The 22,105-nt window shown below is 53.5% G+C and overlaps 9 protein-coding genes across 9 annotated transcripts; 4 read left to right on the top strand and 5 right to left on the bottom strand.

Moving 5' to 3' along the window:
- Positions 1–53: 53 nt before the first annotated feature.
- P168DRAFT_325150 (uncharacterized protein) lies at positions 54–1,519 on the bottom strand (the record flags this gene model as incomplete). The annotated part of the gene is made up of 2 exons (XM_024840960.1): positions 54–149; positions 776–1,519. The coding sequence occupies 2 exons, from the start codon at positions 1,517–1,519 to the stop codon at positions 54–56; spliced, it is 840 nt and encodes a 279-aa protein (XP_024694857.1).
- Positions 1,520–2,642: 1,123 nt separating this feature from the next.
- P168DRAFT_288211 (uncharacterized protein) lies at positions 2,643–3,252 on the top strand. Its single transcript, XM_024836737.1, has one exon. The coding sequence runs from the start codon at positions 2,754–2,756 to the stop codon at positions 3,225–3,227; it is 474 nt and encodes a 157-aa protein (XP_024694858.1). The 5' UTR covers positions 2,643–2,753; the 3' UTR covers positions 3,228–3,252.
- A 1,371-nt stretch (positions 3,253–4,623) lies between these two features.
- Positions 4,624–6,596, top strand: P168DRAFT_279716 (RNA-binding protein; the record flags this gene model as incomplete). Its single annotated transcript, XM_024835812.1, has 2 exons — positions 4,624–5,287; positions 5,332–6,596. The coding sequence occupies 2 exons, from the start codon at positions 4,624–4,626 to the stop codon at positions 6,594–6,596; spliced, it is 1,929 nt and encodes a 642-aa protein (XP_024694859.1).
- Positions 6,597–8,040: 1,444 nt separating this feature from the next.
- P168DRAFT_288213 (mitochondrial 37S ribosomal protein mS45) lies at positions 8,041–9,794 on the top strand. The gene is made up of 2 exons (XM_024836738.1): positions 8,041–8,689; positions 8,920–9,794. The coding sequence occupies exons 1-2, from the start codon at positions 8,180–8,182 to the stop codon at positions 9,598–9,600; spliced, it is 1,191 nt and encodes a 396-aa protein (XP_024694860.1). The 5' UTR covers positions 8,041–8,179; the 3' UTR covers positions 9,601–9,794.
- A 72-nt stretch (positions 9,795–9,866) lies between these two features.
- P168DRAFT_107473 (uncharacterized protein) lies at positions 9,867–12,592 on the bottom strand. Its single transcript, XM_024832539.1, has 5 exons — positions 12,277–12,592; positions 12,099–12,223; positions 10,680–12,047; positions 10,346–10,631; positions 9,867–10,229 (listed from the first exon to the last, which is right to left on the bottom strand). Exons 1-5 carry the CDS (start codon positions 12,334–12,336, stop codon positions 10,014–10,016), a joined length of 2,055 nt encoding a protein of 684 aa, XP_024694861.1. The 5' UTR covers positions 12,337–12,592; the 3' UTR covers positions 9,867–10,013.
- P168DRAFT_325154 (NAD(P)-binding protein) lies at positions 12,409–14,169 on the top strand. The gene is made up of 5 exons (XM_024840961.1): positions 12,409–12,562; positions 12,623–12,870; positions 12,937–13,172; positions 13,250–13,599; positions 13,679–14,169. Exons 2-5 carry the CDS (start codon positions 12,766–12,768, stop codon positions 13,927–13,929), a joined length of 942 nt encoding a protein of 313 aa, XP_024694862.1. The 5' UTR covers positions 12,409–12,562; positions 12,623–12,765; the 3' UTR covers positions 13,930–14,169.
- An 809-nt stretch (positions 14,170–14,978) lies between these two features.
- On the bottom strand, positions 14,979–18,165 carry P168DRAFT_288216 (uncharacterized protein). Its single transcript, XM_024836739.1, has 4 exons — positions 17,546–18,165; positions 16,397–17,486; positions 15,668–16,338; positions 14,979–15,608 (listed from the first exon to the last, which is right to left on the bottom strand). Exons 1-4 carry the CDS (start codon positions 17,774–17,776, stop codon positions 15,249–15,251), a joined length of 2,352 nt encoding a protein of 783 aa, XP_024694863.1. The 5' UTR covers positions 17,777–18,165; the 3' UTR covers positions 14,979–15,248.
- An 815-nt stretch (positions 18,166–18,980) lies between these two features.
- Positions 18,981–19,965, bottom strand: sho1 (osmosensor SHO1; the record flags this gene model as incomplete). Its single annotated transcript, XM_024839994.1, has 3 exons — positions 18,981–19,625; positions 19,688–19,843; positions 19,897–19,965. The coding sequence occupies 3 exons, from the start codon at positions 19,963–19,965 to the stop codon at positions 18,981–18,983; spliced, it is 870 nt and encodes a 289-aa protein (XP_024694864.1).
- Positions 19,940–21,084, bottom strand: P168DRAFT_107499 (uncharacterized protein). Its single transcript, XM_024832540.1, has 2 exons — positions 20,513–21,084; positions 19,940–20,230 (listed from the first exon to the last, which is right to left on the bottom strand). Exons 1-2 carry the CDS (start codon positions 21,012–21,014, stop codon positions 20,127–20,129), a joined length of 606 nt encoding a protein of 201 aa, XP_024694865.1. The 5' UTR covers positions 21,015–21,084; the 3' UTR covers positions 19,940–20,126.
- Between the last annotated feature and the right edge of the window lie 1,021 nt (positions 21,085–22,105).

The following is a 22,105-nucleotide window of genomic DNA, read 5'->3' on the forward strand; positions in this document are numbered from 1 at the left end:
TTCAGTTCCGGAAGTATCACGACGAGAACCCCTCGTAGTATTCCGCGGATCACTTACAACCGATGTGAACTTACAGTCGGCATTCGGCGCAGGGGGAACTCTAGCTCGAGCGGAATGGAGTTGCGATCCAGTCGGCTGTCGCGGATAGCCTACGCGTTGACTGGTTAGGATTTCAAGAGGCGCGTTGGGGCATGTTGGTTGTGCGGTACTCGCATTCGTACTCGTACGTAGACATGTGGCGTATCACGACGGTCCTTCATTGGATTTAACTTTAGGGCGCAGCCTCTAAGTTTCTCTTTGATATGTATCAAGTTTTTGATACACTCAATAAAAATCAACAAAATGAAGATTTCTCAAGGAATAACTAACTAGTGGTCATGAACTCTAACCTGACAAACTGACAATCACTTTGGGTGCCTGGCAGTCTTATGTGATATAACACATAGATGGATGAACCTCCGAGAGAAGGTTCTGTGACAGAAAGGTTCTGGGTTCCTGTCTCCGTAACGAGACTGATCCCTTTGATTCCCCTGAGCTTGGAATAAACTGAATATGCGCCTTGGATGACGAGACAGGTCGAGGTCGTCGTCTGGTACACGGCATCAAGAGTAAGGGAAAGACCCGACGGGAGTGTTTTCATCCAGGAGACAAGACCATCTAACTGTTCTGTTGACACAGTCTCTAACACCGAAACGCTGAAGACAGCTCGTAAAGAAGGGTATTCGGGGGCGGCGTTCGTATCAACCGCTTCCGAACCCAATAGAGGGAGACAAACAGAGGAAGCGCCCATTGTAAGGCCATGGACGGGCGTCACCACGACAGTATCTCTCCCACGCAGGGCTTGAACAAGGTCCGCAAATTCCACAGAGCGGTGTCCTTCGCGCTGTCGGCGCATCATCTCTACAGCTAGAATTCCCGTCACCGTGTTTCTCGCCGGAGGTAAGCCAAGTGCACTGCGAGGGGTCTTCCCAGTTGCCGCAAGGATTTCCACAATCCGGTCGCCGCTGTTCGGCGGAGCCCTCGACGCCTCAAAACCGTAGTAGCAGTCAAGGAAGAAGACAACATCGACATGGTCGATATCAGCGAGGTAGTAGCTACGGTCCAGGGCAAGATCCAGGCAAAACACACCCAAATTCATGGGCCGTTCATCAGCCTGGGCAGTAGCCATGAAGGCACCTTTGTCATGATATGCACGACCAGCGTAATGGCAAAGGATTATTGCTTTTCCTTGGGATATTCTAGCCGCCTCGAGCATTTCCACCATAGAGCTTTGCACTGTCCAGCCTGGGGTGCGATCTGTGGGCTGGAGGACCAATTCGTCGGCCTTGGGAAGGCCTAGCATCTTTAGTATGCATTGGAAGTGTGCCGTGTCTTCGTGAGCGCGAGTATCGTCATCTTCCCAGCGGATTGAAAGTGCGTATGCATTGCTGTATGCGCTGTTTCTCTGGTGGACTGCTGAATCGATTGCAGTGCGGAATTCGTCATAAGTGATGTGGTCGGTTTGGGCGTTTGTAAACATGATTATGGGCATGAAGTAGAGCTTGAAACACGATATGCGCTGATTAGCAGTCGGGTATAAAAGATATTATGACGCTTTTGGCTTTCGTAAGTAACCCTATATTCAGTGCGACGACATGGAAGGTTGATTCAAAGTGGTAGTTCAACGCAGGATTCTCGGAGATGGGGTTTTGTAGACGTAGGAACAAAGGGAGGCAAAGAGTTTACCTTCATCTCTTATGATAGTGCAGTGATGGCAGAATGACTGCAAATGATGATAGAGTGACCGCAAAGTAACTTGGACAAGTGACTCCCTTTTTAGGGTTGATGGCCTCATTACTAGGTACTCAGGAGTAGGCCCTGGGCGCTGACAGTGATTAGTGCTGTATTACTGAGTACCCTACTAAAGCGGTGGGTAGAAGAGGAGCCTAGAGTCATGCGAGAAATTGGTGTGTATATCTATAGCTATAGATGTATAGATATTGATATACCTATGTAGTATATAATACATGGAGTATAGTAGTATAGAGATCATCGTAGTAGCTGACAAGAACCATAACCAGTCCAGCCAAGTAAGCTGATTGGCCACGGACACAATTCCAGGCCGCAGATCGGGGGCGTCGACGGTGCCGTTTAACCTTTGGATTTCGTCCAGCTGTCAGGGGCCATCCTAGCATTGTGCAGGAGGCAGTTGGGGGACGTCATTCTCTTGAGGAGAATGAATTATAAGATAAATTAATAGAATATAATAGGTAATATAAAACTGTATATATAAAGTCTAATCACATGATGATCCACGCATCGATGTACACAAGCGTACTCAATAGGTAGAAACCCGGAAAGTCACGGTCCTGACGTCTTCTCCCGGCTCATCCAGGAACGCGTCGCAAACTATACTTGCAATGAGAGAGATCACACTGTCGGCATTTGTCCACGGGTTCGGCGACGGTCGTACAAAAGGTGGCACCGCCTCATGATCACCTCGGCAGCGTGACTAATGAGAGATACCAGCGGCACTGGTCGAAAAAGTGGCTGATTTGGTTGATGGTTGAGGGCTTGAATGAAGGTGACCCGAGTCTTCAGGGGAGAATATCAGAAAAGTGGACACCTTGGGCGTGCCTGATGGCTGGAAGTGGAGCAGAGAGATCCATTCTTCACCATTCCTCGGCTGTCATGATCAACTTTATATATATTTCTTTATTATTCTTATTAAGAATTTTCTTTATTAACCAACCAACGGATGTCATGACCACATGATGAATAGTGTACCTAATAGAGAAGGTTTGTATGAAGACAGAAGGGGATGTATGGATGGTCTAAGGTACGCTCGGCACACGCACCATCGCATGCGGCAGATGCGCCGCACTCGGCAAGTGACAGTCGCGCATCTCTCCACCGAACCGGAAAGTCTCCATTGTTCTTGTCTTGTTCCTTTCCAATGTTATAATAGGCTGGATGGAGAATGTCAACATGGGTGGATAGATCAGGCTGGATGTTCTATGAACAACCTAGACTCGAGGATTGAAGGTGGAAAAACCAATACGGTAAAATACAGGAGGATGATCCAGACACAGGGTCAGGGACGATCACCAGCCAGACCCAGGAAGAAGCGCGTCGTGTCCGAAGTCGACCGTCGCGCCTCTGACGGGAGCTACGGGCTTTCGTTGGATAGGGATGGATCGTTAGCGTGGAGGTTAGTTCGTTGGGATTGTGTTCAGCTGTGGAAATGAACTAGTCATATCAACATCATGATGACAATGGAATGGAACGTACGGAGTACGGAGGGAAGGAAATAAAAAAGGATCAGATGAAGTAATAGAATGAAATCCAATAGAGGAGAGTAGCATCGTGAGCGATCAAATAAGGGGAAGAATGGAAGAATGGATAGATCCATGGGACCGAAACTCCCCCAGACCCAGGGTTGACTGTTCCGGACTCGACTCGACTCGATTTCGGGGGGGTTCCAAAAGAACGAAAGGAGCCGTCATCGAATTACAGAACGGGTATGTTTAATTACCACTGGCTCCTGGGCCAGTTGGTGGTCTGTGGAGGATGGATATCCGCTAATCGGGCCCCCGTGGTGGTGTGTATTTCCCGGTAATTACAGGGTCATACCATACGTGACCCCATAGTACGGAGCCTGGCCATACCAACGGACAAGCCATCCAAAGCCATTCATTCATCCCCCCCTCTTGCGTCCTCGTTCTCTCTTCTCTTCTTCTCTTTCACATCACTCTCTCTCTCCCTCTCTCTCTCTCTACTGCGTACATCCGCTTTCTTCCTTCCTTCTCCCCCTCTTTGTATCCGCGGGAAATTTACACCTCGACCATCATCCTCTGCTGTTCTGACCTGCGTATTACTTCTACTATTCCTGCTAATCAAACCTTCCCATCCTCTCTACTCTCTTCCCCCCCCAAAATTCAAACCCCCCCAATACTCACGTCCCTATTTCTATTCTGTCGCACCTCTTTATCCTTCCCTCCTTTTTACTTCCTTCTCTACCTTTTTCTTTCTTTCGCATATCCCCTTACCCTTCCCCCTCTTCTCTTGCTTCTCTTCTCTTCATTTCCTCCTTCCTCTTTCACGTTTTCGCTGCTTCTCCTATTCCCGACCCCAACCCTGTTCTTTGCTTCACATCGTGTTATGACTATTCCCCGGTCCATCTCATCCATATTTTATTATCTCGAGGACTAGTCAAGTCTCATTTCTTGCCTGTCGCATCGGATACCTCCGTTCATTCCTGTCTGGTGATCCCATCATTACTCATCCCATCACTGCCTATCCCGTCGTCTTTTCCCCCCTCCCTCCATCTGGTCCCTCCGGCTGTCGCAATTTCGTTCCCGCCGCGACCTTTGCGTGCGCGTTCCTCTGTTGCCAATCATCCATTTCGAAAGACCTCTCGGCGTATCTGCATCTCGCATCCAGAGTTCTAGACTTCCTGCGATCATCATCGTCGGCGTTGATCATCCGTTTCGCCTCCCCCCCTCTCCATCGCACACACACCGGGCGCATTCAGATCGTCGACGTCCGTCTGCTCCCATCGACCAACGCGTGGAGTTCTCTCCTCGACCTCCCTACGAATACCCCCCCTTCGTGTGATCGGAAAAGTGTGTGGTTTCGCGAGGCATGAGTGGCAGTTCGAATCAGTCCGCCCGTACCAGTCCTGGGTCGTTCAACACCAACCAACTCACCCCGTCCGTCTCGTCGGGCGCATCGCCGCCACATCCGTCATTCCCCTTGTCGCAGCCGCCTTCGACGGCTCAGAATGCGATGTCGACCGACGTGTATCCCCCCGCCATGTCGCATCCGACTTCGTCGCTAACCTCCTCCTTCCCCGACCCCTTCTCCCCCCACGCCGCCTCGGCCGCTTCCTTGGACGCCGTCACCCCGACCGCCATGCGCCACCCCGACTCCGACCGGTCCTCCCGCCGCCTCAACGGCTTCGCGCGATCCCCCGTCTCCGGCTCCAACGCCATCATCATGCGCAAACTCCCCCAGAACACGGGCCACGACGCCCTGCGCAGCATGTTGCTCTTCTCCAAGGGCCTGGTCGATGTCGAGTTCGTCACGGTTGACCTCGCGGAGGACGCGGGATACAAGAGTGCGATCGCGCGGTTCGCCTCGCCCGATGCCGCCGAGGAAGCGCAGCAGCTGCTCCACGGCAAGCGCAACTCCACCGACAATGCCAACATGATCGTGGAGCTGTACAACGGTCCGGGCCCCCGGCGCAACACCATCGACCACTCCGCCACGTCGCGCGGGTTCCTGGGCAACGGCATCCCCACCACCGGTCCCGTCTCGCGCCAGTCCTCGCGCTTCAACGGCACCTTTCAGAGTCTCGCCGCCAATGGCCCCGCGTCGGCCGCCAGCGATTCCTTCCCCCCTCCACCGCCGCCCCCGCCCCCGCCGATGCCGGGAACCGCATCCACACCCTCTTCTCTCCACAGTCGCCCATCGGCAACGGCATCGCCCACGACCTCCCCCGCGTCAGCGGCAAGGCGATGATCGACGGGGAACCGGAGGATGACACGTCCGTGATCCTCGATAATCCGCTGGCCTACGCGGAGAAAGGACACGCCGGTTCCATCTCCTTCCGCCGGGCGACCAACCCGCCGATCCCCACCGGCCAGTTCGCCAATCTTTCGCTGGCGACCAACATCTCCTCGTCCCCCGTGCCGAACTACCCCGCCGGCGGGTCCGCCGCTCACATGGGCCTCTCCACCCCCTCCACGGCCTATCCCCCGTCCATGACCCCCACCACCACCACCATGGGCGCCGGCCACGGTGTCCCATACGGCAAACCGCACAGCAACAACCCTCACAGCAACCCCCACGGCAACCCCTCCAGGAACTCCCATCCCTCCCGTCACAGCCACAGCCTCCCCGCGGCCAACCCGAACGACCAGAACCCGCCCTGTAACACCCTCTACGTCGGCAACCTGCCGCCGGACACGTCGGAGGAGGAGCTGAAGGCGCTCTTCTCGAAGCAGCGCGGCTACAAGCGACTCTGCTTCCGAAACAAACAGAACGGCCCCATGTGTTTCGTCGAGTTCGAGGATGTCGGCACGGCCGGCAAGTCCCTGAACGAGTTGTATGGCTTCAGGCTGTCCAACAGCATGAAGACGGGCATCCGCCTGAGCTTCTCCAAGAACCCACTGGGGGTGCGGTCCGGCCAGTCCTCCCAGCAGGCCGCCGCCGCCGCTGCTGCTGCCGCCGCTGCGGCCATGGCGTCGTCGGGAGTTGGACCCGGGGGCGGCGGCGGCAGCGGCGCCAACCTCGCCGGCCTGTCGGGCCACGGGTTCGCGGGCGTCACCCGACCACCCCCGGGACTGGAGTCGCAGGGTCCGCCCGGGTTGCCCCAGCCGATCGGCATGAGGGGTAACGGCACCCTGCACGGCCCGGGGCCCCATGGGCCAATTCCCAATCCCGCCGCCGCCTACAATTCCAATGCGGGACTGGGGATCCGCAGCCCCCTGCACCCGATGATGACCCCGACACCGCCCCCCTCGGGTGGGGCGGCCAACGGCACCAACGGCACCACCGGTCCCAACCCGGGGGGGTTCAACCCGCCCTACCCCGACTACATGCTTGGTCGGTAGGAGGGCTAGGGCAGTCGCCGAGACGGATCCGGGTGACGCTAATGTCCGGCATGTTTTCATGAATCATTTCAGGTAGTTGGCGCAATCTGGGAATTTGTTGCTTTTTCTTTCTTTCTTTACGAGCTAGAACAAGCATTCGGAGGCACCCCTTCCTCCTTGGAGTAAGGTTGGACTCGTGCTTTATGCTTCTGCTATTCGTTTATCTTCTTCTTGATCTTTGACCTATTTACCCCTTCTTCTCTTATTCTTCTTCATCATCTTTTTCTTCTAATTCTCCCCTTTCTTGTTCTTTTTGATGATCGTGTTCCTTGTGTCGCTCAGCAGCATGGATTAATGGGCGCCCTGTTATACTGTCGCTTTCTTTTGGGGGGTTGCATTTTGATCATCCGTGTGTTAATGATTCGTCCTGCGGGAGCTTCGGAATTTTCCTGGTCGGCTTTTGTGTTCTGATATTTCTTTGTGTTCTATCCCTTCTTGCCCTGTCTTTTCATACCCTGTATTGTGTTTTCTTGCGTTCTGCCATCATGGGTCGGATAGATCTCTATTGGTGTCGAGCGCTCGGTTTCGCTTCGCATTCCACTTCCATCTGTCTGTCTCCGGATCCGTTTCGCAGTCGCAGATGCATTCCTTGGCAGGCGGAACGTGGTATCTGGATGGATGGATGTCGTCGATCCCGACCCCGGAGCAGAAATGGACGGACCGCCGGGTCAAAGGACGACGACGAAGAAAAGCCAAAACGACAAAAAAAGTGAAAAGCAAAAAGGAAAAAAGAAAAGAGGGAAATCGCATCCGGCCGGGGTGCGCGTGGTATAATCAACTCATGTCATGATAAAGCATCTGGGATTTCCGGGAGAGCACCCATCGTGGGAGGCGTTTACACGGTTATAGTTTGGGATTTTTTGATCTGACGAACGCTTTTCCACGGGGTAAACGGCATCTGGTATTTGCTCGCCTGTCCATTTTCTAGCGCCTTCTTTATGTTCTTTACTCTTCCCCCTTCTTTCCTGATTTATTATTTCATGGTGTTCTGTCTCTTCATTACTTCTCGTTCGACTTGCATCCTGTTCGCAGCGCGTGTTCCTTGGGTGTTGTTGGGAGGCCGTTGATTTTACTTTGGATGAACGCGTTATTATTACTCTGATTCTTACGCCGCATCTTGGACCAGGAGGAAAGAGGCGCATTACTTATTATTATGTGATTTTATTCCCTAGTTTGACAGCGAGATTGTTCGTTCTTTGATCCAACTGCATCTGTAGGCGTACTGGTGAGGTAGTAGTGGCTGCGTAGGTCATGTGATGTAGGTCAGGTGATATATATCAGGTGATCCGGTGGATCCGGTGTGCCTGAGGCCACGGATCCTCCCGGCACACACGTGACCCGGACCGACGCAGAGAAAAGTTTCTTCGACCTCGCGTTCCCTCTCGGTTGTCTTTCTCAACCATCTTCCCTCCATCCCCTCCCCCTCCCACCACTCCTCCATTGGCCGTATATCGGTCAATTGTATACTATTAACTATAATAATCCTCCTACCTCTCTCCCTTCTTCCCTTTCTTCTCGAGTATCCCCCTTCACACACCTCCACAATGCCCCCCCGGATACATAACCAACGGGTCACAAACACCCTCCTCCCCTACCTCTCCTCCACCTCCACCACAGCCTCATCCCCCTCCATCTCCCGTCTCCCTTCCACAAGCACTGCCCCCAATGGCAGCAGCCGTCCCTTCAGCACAACACCAGCCCCCCAGAGCCGGAAATGGCGGACAGACATGTTTCAATGGCTGGCCAAAGAAGGCTCCGAGCTGAAGTCTCACGTGCCGGGGCGGACCAACTACCTGACGCGGCTGAAGGAGCGTCGGGCTCGCGGCGAAGAAGGTGCCAACAGCAAGGCGGCCCTGACGCATCCGTTCCCGCTGAACCCCTATTTCTCTGCTGAGAATATCCTCAGTGAGGAGCTGCGGAATGAGATCCATGCCAGGGTGACGGGCAGGAACAAGAAGAGTGTTCGTGCTGTTAGTGTCGAGTTGGGTGTTGATATGAGGAGGGTTGCAGCTGTTGTGCGGTTGGTTGAGTTGGAGAAGAGGATGAAGAGTCAGGTATTTATTCTCTTTCCCTTTCTTTTTTTACTTTTTCCCTACCACCTCCACCTCCACCTCCACCAAGGTACCTACTTGCATGATGAGAAAAAAGGAAAATTCGATTAGTCTTTATGACCGGTCAATGACCGGGATGCTTAGAACGCCATATAATCTGATGCACAACCCCAAATTTTACACTTCCCACAAGCAAACACATTCGCAGTCGCTGACCAGCATTTGATGCAAAGAACAAGCAGCTGGCTCTCCCATATGCCCGGGCCGTCCACGAGATGGTGCCCACCACACCCCTCCACAAAGAGAATAGAAGGGCACACGAGTCCATCAACGACCTGCCCGTGCACAAGCTCACCAACGCACAAATCTTCCACCCGATCCCGGAATCGCGTCACTTCACGCGTGCCGACGCTGGCCGCGTCTTCTCCGCCGCGCCGGCCCAGGATCTCGCCACGGCTGCGGCCACTGCAGCCGACCCCACGGCGGCCGTCGACCGCGCGACGCAGCAGCCCGGCCGCATTGAGCGCGTCGGCAAGGGCGAGTTCGAGACGCAAGTCCTGCAGCCGGCGGAGGCACGTATCCCGCACCCGCACCTCGTGGCGCTGGAGCGCTACCGCCTCGCCCACTCGGAGGAGCCGCGCGAGTCCAACAAGTACTACAGGACGCGGCTGCTCGAACAGGAGCGCCTCGAGGGCGAGCAGCGCGCACAGGCAGCCGCGCGCGAAGAGCAGAGCACGAACAAGGTGGCGCCGGCCGCGTCTCGATTCGAGTTCCGCTTCCGGGACGTCGAGTTCAGCGAGGAGACGGTGGGACACGATGGACGTGGCTCGATTGCTCCGGGCCGACGATATGGTGTGCCGTCGGAAGACCGCAAGAAGGGACAAGTCAAGATTCCTACTAGTGTGGTTGTCTAATTTCCTACTATCGGTTGATCAGATACTGTCTTGTCTCTACTCAGCGAGACGAACGGGACGGATTGGATATGATCGATGTTTGTATTTGTATTTCTAGGATTGAGCGTTGTGGGTGGAGTGTTCTGTATCTCTGTATTATTTATTATCTATCTCCTAGGTATCACCAACTAGCTCTACGGAGTACATGTGACATGATTTATAATGTGGTAAATCGACTATGTATGTATCGTATCCATTGAAGACAACAAGACTCAGCTTGATCTATTCATCACATCTACCAACATCCCAACCTAATCAGTTGCACATAGCTAGGTCATGCTAGGTCAGGCCAACAGGCCAGGTTCCACCCACCCAACCAACCAGTCTACAATAATGTACTCCGTACCTTAGGTATGTAGAAAGAACAGGCCCAATCAAGCAAACCCAAACCCATACCTCCCAGGATCCAGCGAGGGCGGCGCAAGCAGGCTCGAAACCGGCGATATCTGTATCTGGCCCTTAGGCAGAAGACCCGAAAAGGTGGTAGCGGCGATTGAGCATAGATTGGGTATGTTGCCCAGTAGCCCGGAGGCGAGGTGCATGCTGCTTGTTCTGTTGTGGGTGTGGGTGTGGGTGGGAGATAGGATTTGCTGTTGTGGTTGGTGGTTAGTGGGAAGATGCTGTTTGTTTCTACTCCGCGCCTCGGGTCTCTTTTTTAATGCTGTTGTTGTTGTTTTGCTTTAGATTGATGGGGGATCGAACATACCTGTCTCCATGTGTCGAGCTCTAGGGCGATGCCAGTGCAAGGTGAACCCTCGGCCGTAGTCACATTTACCGCGTTCAGAATTGTATTAAGAACCAGCTTTTCCAATACGCAGCATAGGTCTAATAAAGCCTGTACTTCAAGGTTTCCATCACGCTGCAGGGCTCTCAGAAACGCCACGAGCTCACCGATACGTTCGGCGCAGAAACGCGCCTGGGGGTCTCTAGGCCTGTCAAGTACAACAGTGACGAGCGTGATGCATGCGGCCGTGGGATAGAATAGGATATGCCTGACTGATGATTAGTGAGGAGAATGAGTCTGATGTGACTAAACGTACCAGAGATATCCGGGTTGTTCACGGCGAGATAGGCATTGTAGGAGGTGGATTGTCTCCGAGGCTGCGGATATTTGAGTGGTTCTTGCGGAGTTGGCTTGCTGTATGGTACTGGGGACGTCGTGGGGATCGAGGTGCGCGGAAAAGGAGTGGAGTTCGCAGAGTGTGCTGTAGTACGCGAGGTGTAGCTGGATGATAGGCTCCCTGGCTATTGTTGTTGTTGGTGAGGACCGGTCGAGATGATCAGCTCGGAGATGTACCGGGAGGCTCGCTTTCCAGGTCATCAGTTGGTGGTCAAGCTCAGCTGCGATGTTCAAGAGCTGGTGAGCGCTCTTTTCGTTAGAAGAGGTGGAAAAGAGCCGTTTCTCAACAGTGGAATCAATCATTGCTAGTTGAACCTGGAACTGGATAAGAGTGGACGCCGACATGTCCATTCCCAAGCCGTGGCTACCTATCTCAGATCCAGGCACAGCGATATTAAAATGATGAAGGCTGATTGCCTCCTGATCAAAGTTGGAAGGCAATCCAGTCCGTACAGATATGTCCTTGTCGAGAAGATAAGAGGCCCAGAAGGCCCTCCTACTGCGGTTGGCAGCAGCAGAGTCAAGCCCAGAGTAATACGTCGGTCGATGCAATCCAAGTGTTGACGACAGGCGCGCGGCCGCACAGACCAGGACCGACGTGGTTCGCAGATCAGTGGAGCCCTGCATGTATACAGCCATAGCGAGCAGCGCGTCGACAGCTAGTATGTCTGCGCCGCGTAAGGTAATGGCGGGGTATACGCTGAACGCATTCTTAAAGAAAGCCCATGATAGCTCCATCATGGCACGTTCCGAGCCCTTGGCGGTCCGGAGTTGGATCGCGACGGCTACTGCTGTATTGAGCATGGCCCAGCGCTGGGGGTTTTCTCCTCGGGGAGCAGTCGGGTGTGCGAAGTGTTCGTCCAACAGAGTGAGCAACAGGGGGGTGTCGAAGAAGGGCACCTGGTGATTGAGTTCAACGAGGGCCACTTCGAACAGAGACTGGAGATGGGCCTTTGGGGGAAGTTGGATGAAGATGGGGCTGGTGAAAGCGCCGTGGTTCGCCTCTGACCTGAGCGTTTCCGCCGTTGGTTGCTCTGGGAGGATCGTGAAGAATCGGTCTCTCTGCGCTTTCTGCGTTTGCTCGGGGTCATCTGAGCGACACGTTGGCGCACTTGCTTCAGACTCCGATGCATTCAGTCTGTCTGATAGAGTAGACTGAGCGCTGTTCTGATCGGTTCCCACTTTGGAAACTTCATTGTCGGCAGACCCCACCGAAGCACTCGTCGAATGCCGTAAAGAAGTCTCCAGTTCACTGACCCGAGCCTCCAGCTTCTCGATATGTGGTTTCCTGGAGTAGGATAAGCCGATGACACCATCCATATCCAACTGATCTACTGACGCTTTCCCCCGGCCTCGACGTCTGACTCCGCGGTAAGTACACGCCAATTGGCGCTCTGTGCACGAAGTACATTTTGGAATGCCGCCGTCGCAGCGTTTTTTGTTTCGCTGACACTGTACACATGCCTAGTATAGATTGTTGGAGTAATCCGCTGGGTTGGCGGGCATGGAGATCATACATTGGAGGTTCTTCTGCGTTTGTCCTGGGGTGGTGCATCGACCTCTTCCGAGCCCTCCATGTTTGACAAAGCGTTTTCAACAGGCAGCAGAAATCGCAGGTCGTAAATCGGCTACCACGGTCGAAGCAGACACGCAGATACAATTATCTCGATCGATACAGACCGACTACCCCAACTCTGGTCGGAAGCAAATTGGATCCGACTGACAAATTCCCATGCGGGATTTCCTCAACTGTGGAGACCAACAGCTCCGGATCGGCTTATACAGCCAATCAACAGTATCCAAGTGAGGATCGATATCATCATCCTTGGATCTGGCGCTGTCATTGCTAAGCACCTCTAACAGATGGATGTCTTTGCCCGTCGCAACGGGGTCTATTCACTCCGATGCCCACGACTCGAACCGCATAAATACTTCCATAGACCCTCGCTTTCTCTGCAAGAACCAACAGTCAGAAAAACTTCAAACAATTACTACCGTCTCCAACCATGGCCATCATTGCTGTCGCCGGTGGAACCGGCAATGTGGGACGCGCTATCGTCGAGATATTGAGAGACACCACGAACCACCCCGTCTATGTTTTGACAAGACAGGTAGACATCGCATCAACGGCCACCGTATTCTCTCGGTTCCTAATGCTGACCATGTAAATGACCCAGGCCGACGACGATCTAGCAAAAGAGCTAGGCGTCGCACTGCTTTCTGCGGACTATTCCAATGTCGCATCCCTCACCAACCTGCTAGAAAGCAACAAGATCGACACCGTCATATCGACCGTATCCATCATGGACGACACCACCAGCAACGCCCAACTAAACCTCATCGAAGCCGCCGAGAACTCATCAAGCACAAACCGATTCATCCCGAGCGAATTCGGCCTACGCTACACCCAAGAGTGAGCGCATCCTGCATCCTCTGCACCACATTCTCCCCACATATCACACACTAACTAAAACCCCCGCGCCTATCCAGACACGCAGCGCTCTTCCCCCCCATCACAGGCAAACTGGCCGCCGCGCAAAAGCTGCAATCATCCCCAAGCCTCGAGTACAGCCTGATCGCGACCGGGTTCTTCCTCGATTACTACGGGATGCCGAAAGTCAAAAGCTACCTCAAGCCATTCGTCTGTGCCGTCGACGTGGCGCACAACACGGCTGCGATCCCGGGATCGGGCGACGTGCCCGTCGCGTTCACGCACACCTTCGACGTGGCCCGGTTTATCGCTGCCCTCGTTGGCGCGCCGGACTGGCCCGAGCGGAGCACTATCATCGGCGACAAGAAGACGTGGAATGAAATGGTTGCTATCGCGGAAGAGGTCAAAGGTTTGTTTTACCTACTCATCCACCCACCTATATATGTTATAGTTCGAGGTCAGTGCTTACGCAGTACGCTCTACCGCAGGAGTCAGATTCAACGTCACGCACGACAGCGAAGAGAAGTTGAAAACCTTCCAGGCGACAGAGCTCCCATCGCATCCGTCCATGTACGCATTCATGCCCAAGGAACAGCTCCAGTACATTCTTGCTACATTTGGCCGCTGGTCAAATGCCGGCGGCTTGGATCTGCCCGAGGACGAGTCGCTCAACCGCCGGTTCCCGGAGATCCAGCCGCGGAGTGTCCGCGATGTTCTAGAGGAGGGGTGGAAGGCTTGAGAGGCGTTATCCTTTGGACGCCCGTTATCTGGTTCAGATTTTTGATCTTTATATATATGTTCATACATTTCGGACCTGGTGATCTGGTGGTCGATGGTTAGTCGTTGGGGATGGTGAGGGTTTGTGTCGTGGATCGAGAAACTCTGAACTGCCGCTTGTCAAGGTACCTGGATGGTTTGAAACAAGATGAACAACTTGCGTGATATGTATCTAAATCTACTTACTGATACTGCTAATAGCCGAAATATCAGGTGAAACGAACATAATCACCGTTCAGTAGTATGGTTTGACTTCACCATCTCTAGCATGATATACCCGATAATAACCCGCGTGACAAGAACAATAGCTAGGATCGTGTAGGTCTTTTCTTCTACTCAACGATACTCTCAACTCCCATAGAATTCCTAAATAGTCCTCCCTCACTGTGGGCCTATTATACTTCCTGCCCGGAGTGAATAAATACATAAGTGAATACAGAGAAAGAGATAGACACAGTCCGCAGTCCACCTCTCTCGTAGACCCTTTTAGTGATACTATACTGCCTGTGGAAACAGCCATGGATCTTCCTTCCAAGTAAATCCAAGCTGATGCAGACTGTGTTTTTTTACTTCAGTGTGAGGTAAAGTCTAGTAATGATGTACACATTTGATCCTGCTTCCACTACATCACATTAGGTTAGTCTGATCTATTGTATATCCTTGTATCATCCACTGTAATGGGTATATGTCGCAAAGACTGCCACTCTGGCTCGGCTACAAAAGATATCTAGATCTAGACACTTCTGGGCTCTGTGGGTGCCCTTTTGTGCGCTCGCTATCTGATATTGCGACAGTGTTGTCACAGTGCCGAACCCCCTAGGGGGTATATATAGTGTGATTCGGGCGGACCAGACCATGGGGTCTGGTCATAGTGGTCTTTTGGCCCAGTGGGTAGTGCGTAGCCCGAACGCGTGTTATTACAAGTGTACTATTTCATATTCATTCACATACTTATAAACCCACTTCAGCACATCCTATATCAATCCTATCCAGATCCATCCACATCCATGTACGGAGTATAATACTATACTATATTGAATATACTATATATAACTACATATATCATAATATACCACCACCTACACCCCAACAATCCCAGTATAAAGCAAAGAGAAAAGAAAAATTGAATAAATGCATAAATAAAATGCACAACGCATAAATGCGCGATGCTGGGTATCCGTTAGTAGACACAAGCATCTACCCTGAAGAGAACAAAACAACATAATAAAAAACATAGACAACGACAGTGTCAACATAAGAGAGGTAAAAGATAAAAGGGATCTACGCGGTATCACCCACACGCGTCATCGGACTTGTTGGCATATCCATGGCCTCCCCATTGGTACTGCCGGAATCTTCCCGACTGAGGTCCGACAACACGGGCCCTGCGACCAACGAGCTGGACACCCCGTTGCTGGCCGGTGGCTTCGGCTTTTGCAATGAATCCCGCTCCCGGCGGCCATGGGAGGATGAGGTTGACGGGTCGTTGCCGATTCGCATTGGACTGGCGTCGCCATCGATGATGGCCGGTGGCTTGTCATCGGCATACCCGCGCCATTTGCGCCAGCCTTCGAAATCGATCAGTGCCTGCATGCAGCCCCATTCCGTCACTTTCTGCTGTAACCACTCGAATCGGACAGGCTGATTCAACGTTAGTAAATTTGTTCATATTCCCCCTGACATCCCCCCGGAAGGCATACCTTGGTCAAGAAATCATTGCAACCCGCCGCCAAAGCCTCGTGACGATCACTCTGCAAACTGCTCGCCGTCAGGGCCACGATGATGACAGGACTCTTGAAAAGGGAGAGGTCATGGAGGTTGTCCTCCTGCTTGAGAGACAGGTAGGACCCCCCATCCAGCTCCTGCGGCGACTTGGTGGTCGCACTAGCCGCGCTGGAGCGTCCCGACGCTGTCTTGGGGAACACTCCGATTCCGTTCAGACGTTCGAGTCGGCGAATTTCCTTGGTGGCATCCAACCCGTTCATCACGGGCAGCTGGATGTCCATCAGGACGAGATGGAACCCTCCCTGGCGCCACTTGGTCACCGCCTCCTCTCCATTGGCGGCACACTTCCACCGCACACTCAGTCGCTTCATGAAGGCTTCCAGCAACCGCTGGTTGATGATGTTGTCTTCCACGATCAACACGTTGATGGGCGGGACGGTGCCCTCGATCAGCCCGCCAAACGCGCCGCCCGTAGACTCCCGGTGGGTGCTCTTCTTCGTCTTCGTCGGGGGACGGGGGCGGGGCGAGGATCCGCGGGTCGGTGGGGTCATGGCCTGGTTCTGCGGCGACTCCACCACCGGCGGCGGTCCCGGCGGGACTGGAACAGGCGGCGTAGACTGGGCCGGGACGGTACCGGTTGGGGTATCTATTGACGGTCAGGGGTGATTCTTGAGGAAAGAAACAAAGGTGGGGGGGGAAGAAACCTTTCGCACTGGTGGGTTGGCCGATAATAGTAGGTGAGTTCGTCGCATGTCGCGTGAGCGGCGGTCGACGACTATGCCGGTTGCCGCGGCTGCCCGGGGACGGCAGCGGAGGCGGCATCCCTGTGGTGAGGATAGAGATGGAGGGGGCCGCGTGGGGGTTAGGGGCCGAGGACGGATGGGCGGGCGGGGTGGCAACGTTGGGGTTGGCGGGCATGATGGGAAAGTACTCGCCATGGTCTCCCGGTTCGTGGTTATAGTAGACCGTGTGGCGCGGGGAGGGTTTGGGGGTGTTGCGTTGAAGGATGTCGATGACGAGGGCCTCCTCGACCATCTGGCCACCGGGGTAGTAGTTGTCCAGGAGGGTGGTGAGCGGCTCCTCGGGGCTCAAGATGCGCTCGGGGGTGACACCATCGCGCGGGGTGATGCGGATGACGACGTCCGGGGCGTCAAAGGCCTTGCCCAGCGAATTGGCATACTTGAGGATGACTTGGTCCCGCAGCTCATCGACGACGGCGTCCGGGGCGAAGGGAACCAAGGTGGCCGAGCCCCCGGGGCGCTTGACCCAGACCTTGCGGGGCATCGTCGACTCCGGCGCCGCGACGGTCTCGAAACTCTCGGTACTGTCGGTGTCGAGGGCGATGCCGGGGCCCAGCAGGTTCGTGATCAGCTGCGGGTTGGGCAGCGCCAGGAGAGACTGCCGACGTACACCGAGGCTGGGGCGGGGCGAACGCGCGGCGACGGGGCGGATGCGAGATTGGGGGAGTCGGGGGGGAGACGACGCCGCGACTTTTTTCTTCGGGGAGGTCCGTTGCTGGGGCGCAGGACTGATCGAGTCCGATGGTTTCCGGTGCGGGCGGGCCGGAGGATCGACAGAGGAGGACGGTGGCGGCGGCGGGGGTGGGGTGACGGCGACCGACGGGGTCAGGCCCTTGGCAGGGAAAGACTTCGGGCGTCGAGACGAGTCGTCCTCGGGTAGACGATCGCTTAGGGGGTCGTGAAGGGAGGAGGAGCCTCCGTAGTAGCGGAGACGGCGGGGGTCGGAGGAGGAGGGCGAGGAGGGATGATCGGCCTCGACGGAACCAGGGGCGGTCTGAAGGGAGGCGGCGGAAGACGAGAGACGGGAGAGAAGTGAGGCGGAGTCAAGATCACGAGGGGAGGCGGACTGTGGTCGAGGACATGAGGCGATGGAGGGAGGAGAGGGGTGGAGGGGGAGGAGGAGTGGAAGAGGAAGAAGTTGTTGGAGGAAGAAGACGGCGGATGATTGTGGTGATGCGGATTCTTGGCGGTGTCGGCCTCGGGCGGCAGATGATCCTGAACGGCCGATCGTCGACGCCTCAACAGCAACCATTTGGCCTTCCATGCCGTCCAATTAAGGGCCATGGTGGGATTATATTATGATAGACAGTCCACAGGGGCATTAGGGTTGAAATGATCGAAAAAAAAAAATTCAAGAAAGAAAGGGAAAACTAAGTAGGAACGAAGGGAAGATAGAGGGTGCTCCACCGGGTACGATGGTGCGGATGATAGGAGATATAGTAGTTCTCCGCCCCCAAAACCACAGACTCGATCATTGCGGAGACGAGGGAGATGGCATGACGCGATGGGAAGGAAGGAAGGAGGATAGAGTCAAGAGGTGTGGAGAAGTAGAGAAGGAACGAGGGGAGGAAACAGCGGATGAACGAGCGGAGATGGAGACCCGAGGAGTGGAGGACCGAAAAGATAGGAAGGGAGAGACAGAGATAAAAAGACAAGACAGAGAGAAAGAGAAAGACAGCACAGATAAAAAGGTTGAGGGGAAGAAGGAGTTAGTATCAATCCAGTTTAGTCTCGCATTGGTTCGCACGAGCTGCAGGATGATCAGATGCTCCTGAATCTATTTATATTCTCTTCTTCTTCTATATCATGCGTTGAGGACCAGGAATGACCCAGATAGTGCAACCACCCATCGATCATACTCGATCAATACCTAGGTAGATTGATCGATCCATCTATCAATCGGTCGATCCATGACTTGTCCCGCAGCTGCATATCCAATCCGACAACGCCCTCCGCACGTGGCGTCCAACTGCTTCATCCCTCGCAAATATTACAAAAATCTGGACCAGTCATACAGACACTACATTGAATTTCACAGATTCATTCCTCGACCCTCCAGACCATCTACTCCGACAGATCGACCGGGCCAAGTGCCCGTCGAGAAAATAAAGGAGAGTAATGCCACGAATCACGTACAGATCAATCCGAAAATAGAACACTCCACCGGCTCTATTCATGACACACGGAAAGGCTTCGGACAATAAAGTCACACAAAAATAAAAAGAAATAAAACAGAGGGAAATATGAAAAGATAAGCAGAAAAAAAAAAAAAAGAAAAAAAAACCAAATTAGTGCAAACATAGCCATCAAGACGTAACGTGATTTGCAAACCAGACTCGCGCCGAGTGAGATCTTACTCGAAGGGTATCAAGACAATTTTTTTCTCCCGCGACCAAACCGCGACGACCGTAACAGGTCGGAACCAGATAAGAAATGCAATAAAACAAGGATCAAATAGAAAAAAGAAAGGGTGCAAGACAGATACACATCACAGCAAGATCAAATAGTTCGACGGGGCAATTCCCGTGTCCCCTGTTGATTTCCGCGCCTGCCACCATCGCCCGCTGACGTCCGACACCTCCAGGATCTCATGCTTGCTGAAGCTGATCTCGTTGGCGTCTTCGGGATTGGCGTCATACGAGTAGATGGCCTTGGCTCGGTACGGGTACTCGGTCGGTTGCGGCACCTCGCCCACCACGTCGGGCGTGCTGCCCGTGCCCAGGTTCGTCGTCGACGGGTTGCCGAACCGGGCTTGCGAGCTCCGGTTGTCGCCCGGGGCACCGCCCGGGTAGCCGGAGACGGGGGACGAGGTCTCGAATCCGTTCAGCTGGGCGGATGTGTACATCTGCGGTTGCGTGGAGGTGGTCTCGGGGCGGGTCGCGAATGCGGTCGACATCGGGCGGACGCCGCCGAACGGCGTGGGCGGCTGTTCCTTGTGCAGGGCGAACGAGTCGATGAACCCACGGTGCGAGGCATGCGGGGTGGATCCGAAGTAGAAGATCCAGGCGATGATGACCATGGACAGGAGAATAAAGCCGGCGCCGGCAGCCTGCGAGGCGGGATTCTCGGAGTAGACCAGCGAGTTCACCGAGAGGGTCGTGAACACGAGCCCGGCAGCCAGGTAACCGACAATCTGTATCCATTAGCATCACTACCCCCTGCCATCGTGGGACCAGGTGAATTGGAATCACATACCGCCACGCCGTAGACCAGACCAGTGTCAGTGCCAAAGACCACGACCAAGCCACCGATGCAGCAAAGCATGTAGGCAATGGCCCACCACGAGTAGGTTGGGTAACCGCCAATGACGTCGGCAACGATGGATGAGATGAAGGCGATCATCCAGGCCATCTAGGGAACAGTCAGCACCGGCCGAGCATCAAGAGGCGTCCTCAGACACGTACCATGGCGATGGCGGTGGTGACGAGAGCGAACGGGTCGCCGAGGATATTACTCGGTTGGAATCGGACCATTTTGGCGGAGGAATTCAGGTACGGGGCTGGTTTTTGGAAGGACGGAGCAGACGAGGAATACGTCACCATGAATGGGACGGCGGACGAATAAATAGGTCGAGTCGATGTGCGGCGACGAGAGAACAAGACCCGTTCCTTGTTTGATGAATCCGGCCGGCTCTTTATCCACGGGCGAGTGCGAGTGTCGTCACGATGAAGTCGAGGGAAACCCACAGGTCAGGGTGGGTGGACAAGGGATACGATTGACGAGATGAAAAGGATCGAGCTACGGAGGGGTCAGTGGAGGTGAACAGGCAGCAGGCCGGAGAGGCCCACGATGGTCTGATCGGTGAGGATGAAGGAGCGGTACCGACAACAACGCGACGCACGGTCTGCAGGGATGGAAAAACAACAAACTAGGGGGAATGAGTAAAGAAAAACAGAAGAAGAAACAAGCAAGAACGGCAAACAGAAGGACAGAAAAGGAAAGGGAAGAGAAAAATGGAAAAGGAAAAATAAAAATAAAAATAAAATAAGCGGATCGGCGACGTGGACGAGCGTCACGTACCTTGAGAGAGCGACAATGGGGGCGGAGTCAGATGACGAGGCTGGAGCCGAGCGGGCACGACGTCGAGAACCAGGCAGCGTGGGTGTAATAACCTTAAACAAACACGGTGCAATATAAAAGGAGGATCATATAAGGTGATAATCAACTTGAGACAGGGCGAGAGTTCCTGGATGGCGTCGACAATAACAAAAGGACCCCTTGCAGAGATGTAAGAAAGGTAAGAAAGGCACGGGGAAGAAGCAGAGGCAGCACCAGGCTGAGGAAGGAATGGAGGATGCGGGAGAGAATTGAGGATTGGAGAAGAGAAATGACGCAGAAAGAAAAGAGGATAAACGAGTGAACGAGTCGATGGACTTGAGACCGATCGCGAGTGGGTTGATGGAGAGAAAGGAAAGAAGAAAGAGAAGAAAGAAGAGAGAGAGAGAGAGAGAGAGAGAGAGAGAGAGAAAAGGAGAGGGGAATGAAGAGAGAAAGTTGGAGACTTGGCGGGTTTCACTTCCATTCCAATGCGTATGGCTCGTACGGTATGGTTACCGCTGCCAGGAACGGGGCCATGCAGGAGGGCAGGATTATTGGGGATTGATTGGGGGATTGATTGGGGGATTGATTGGGGGATTGATTGGGGGAATGATGAGAGGGACGGGTCAGGAACGGTGGTTGTTATGATTTGATGGTATCGGTATGGTATTGTCGTCAATCTCGCTGAAATAATGAAATGATCTAAATTAATCTCACATTATCATGAACTTCTTTATTCCATCATTTATTCGATTACTACATTACAATATCCTTGATATAAACACAGTATTCTACCTGTATGTACATCCACATATGTACCCCTATATCTATATCCAAGATCATATAGACAAAATCAATCATCTCAATAGAATCAAAGATAATAATAAATAACCCACAGGATCTGTCGGACTCCGCTGGACGGAGACCAACACGCAACTTCGCCTTGGACAGGAGTGGGGCGCCTGAGGCACGGGGCAGCCTCTAACCCAGCTCAGCAATTCCACTGTCGATACTCTTGTCCAAAGTGGCCAGACTGCCACCAGACTCTGTGACTAGGCTACGGTCAGACTGATAGCCCGTCTGTCTGTGCGCCTGTCCACGGTTGACTGTCTGTGCCACTGTGCCACTGTGGCTGTACTCTCGTCCTGGATTTATGGGAGATGAACACATGGTTTTTGATTACGGAGTAGACATACAATATGATTAATTACGGAGTAGACATACACTATAATTAATAATTATGTATATATTTGATTAAGAAAAGAATATATAATGGCCGGGAATACCCGAATACCCATAATTATACACTACAGGCACCTTAATATAAGAGAGTTATACACTACCACCCCAATCCCACCCCATGCATAACCCAGACACAACTAGACATGGGTTAACCCTCTAGCCCTATAATGCTTGGTGAACTCTCTACCACTCGAGGCCCAACTCTGGACTACCCCGAGGTATCACACTATAACACTGCATTATTGATACCCATGATATACCCATGTATATATTCGCAAATTAAATGAACCAAGTACATGCAAGGGCCGGAACGCGGAACCACTGGTTCTCAAC

The sequence above is a fragment of the Aspergillus campestris genome (assembly GCF_002847485.1).
Source record: "Aspergillus campestris IBT 28561 chromosome Unknown P168scaffold_3, whole genome shotgun sequence".
Lineage (NCBI taxonomy): Eukaryota > Fungi > Ascomycota > Eurotiomycetes > Eurotiales > Aspergillaceae > Aspergillus > Aspergillus campestris.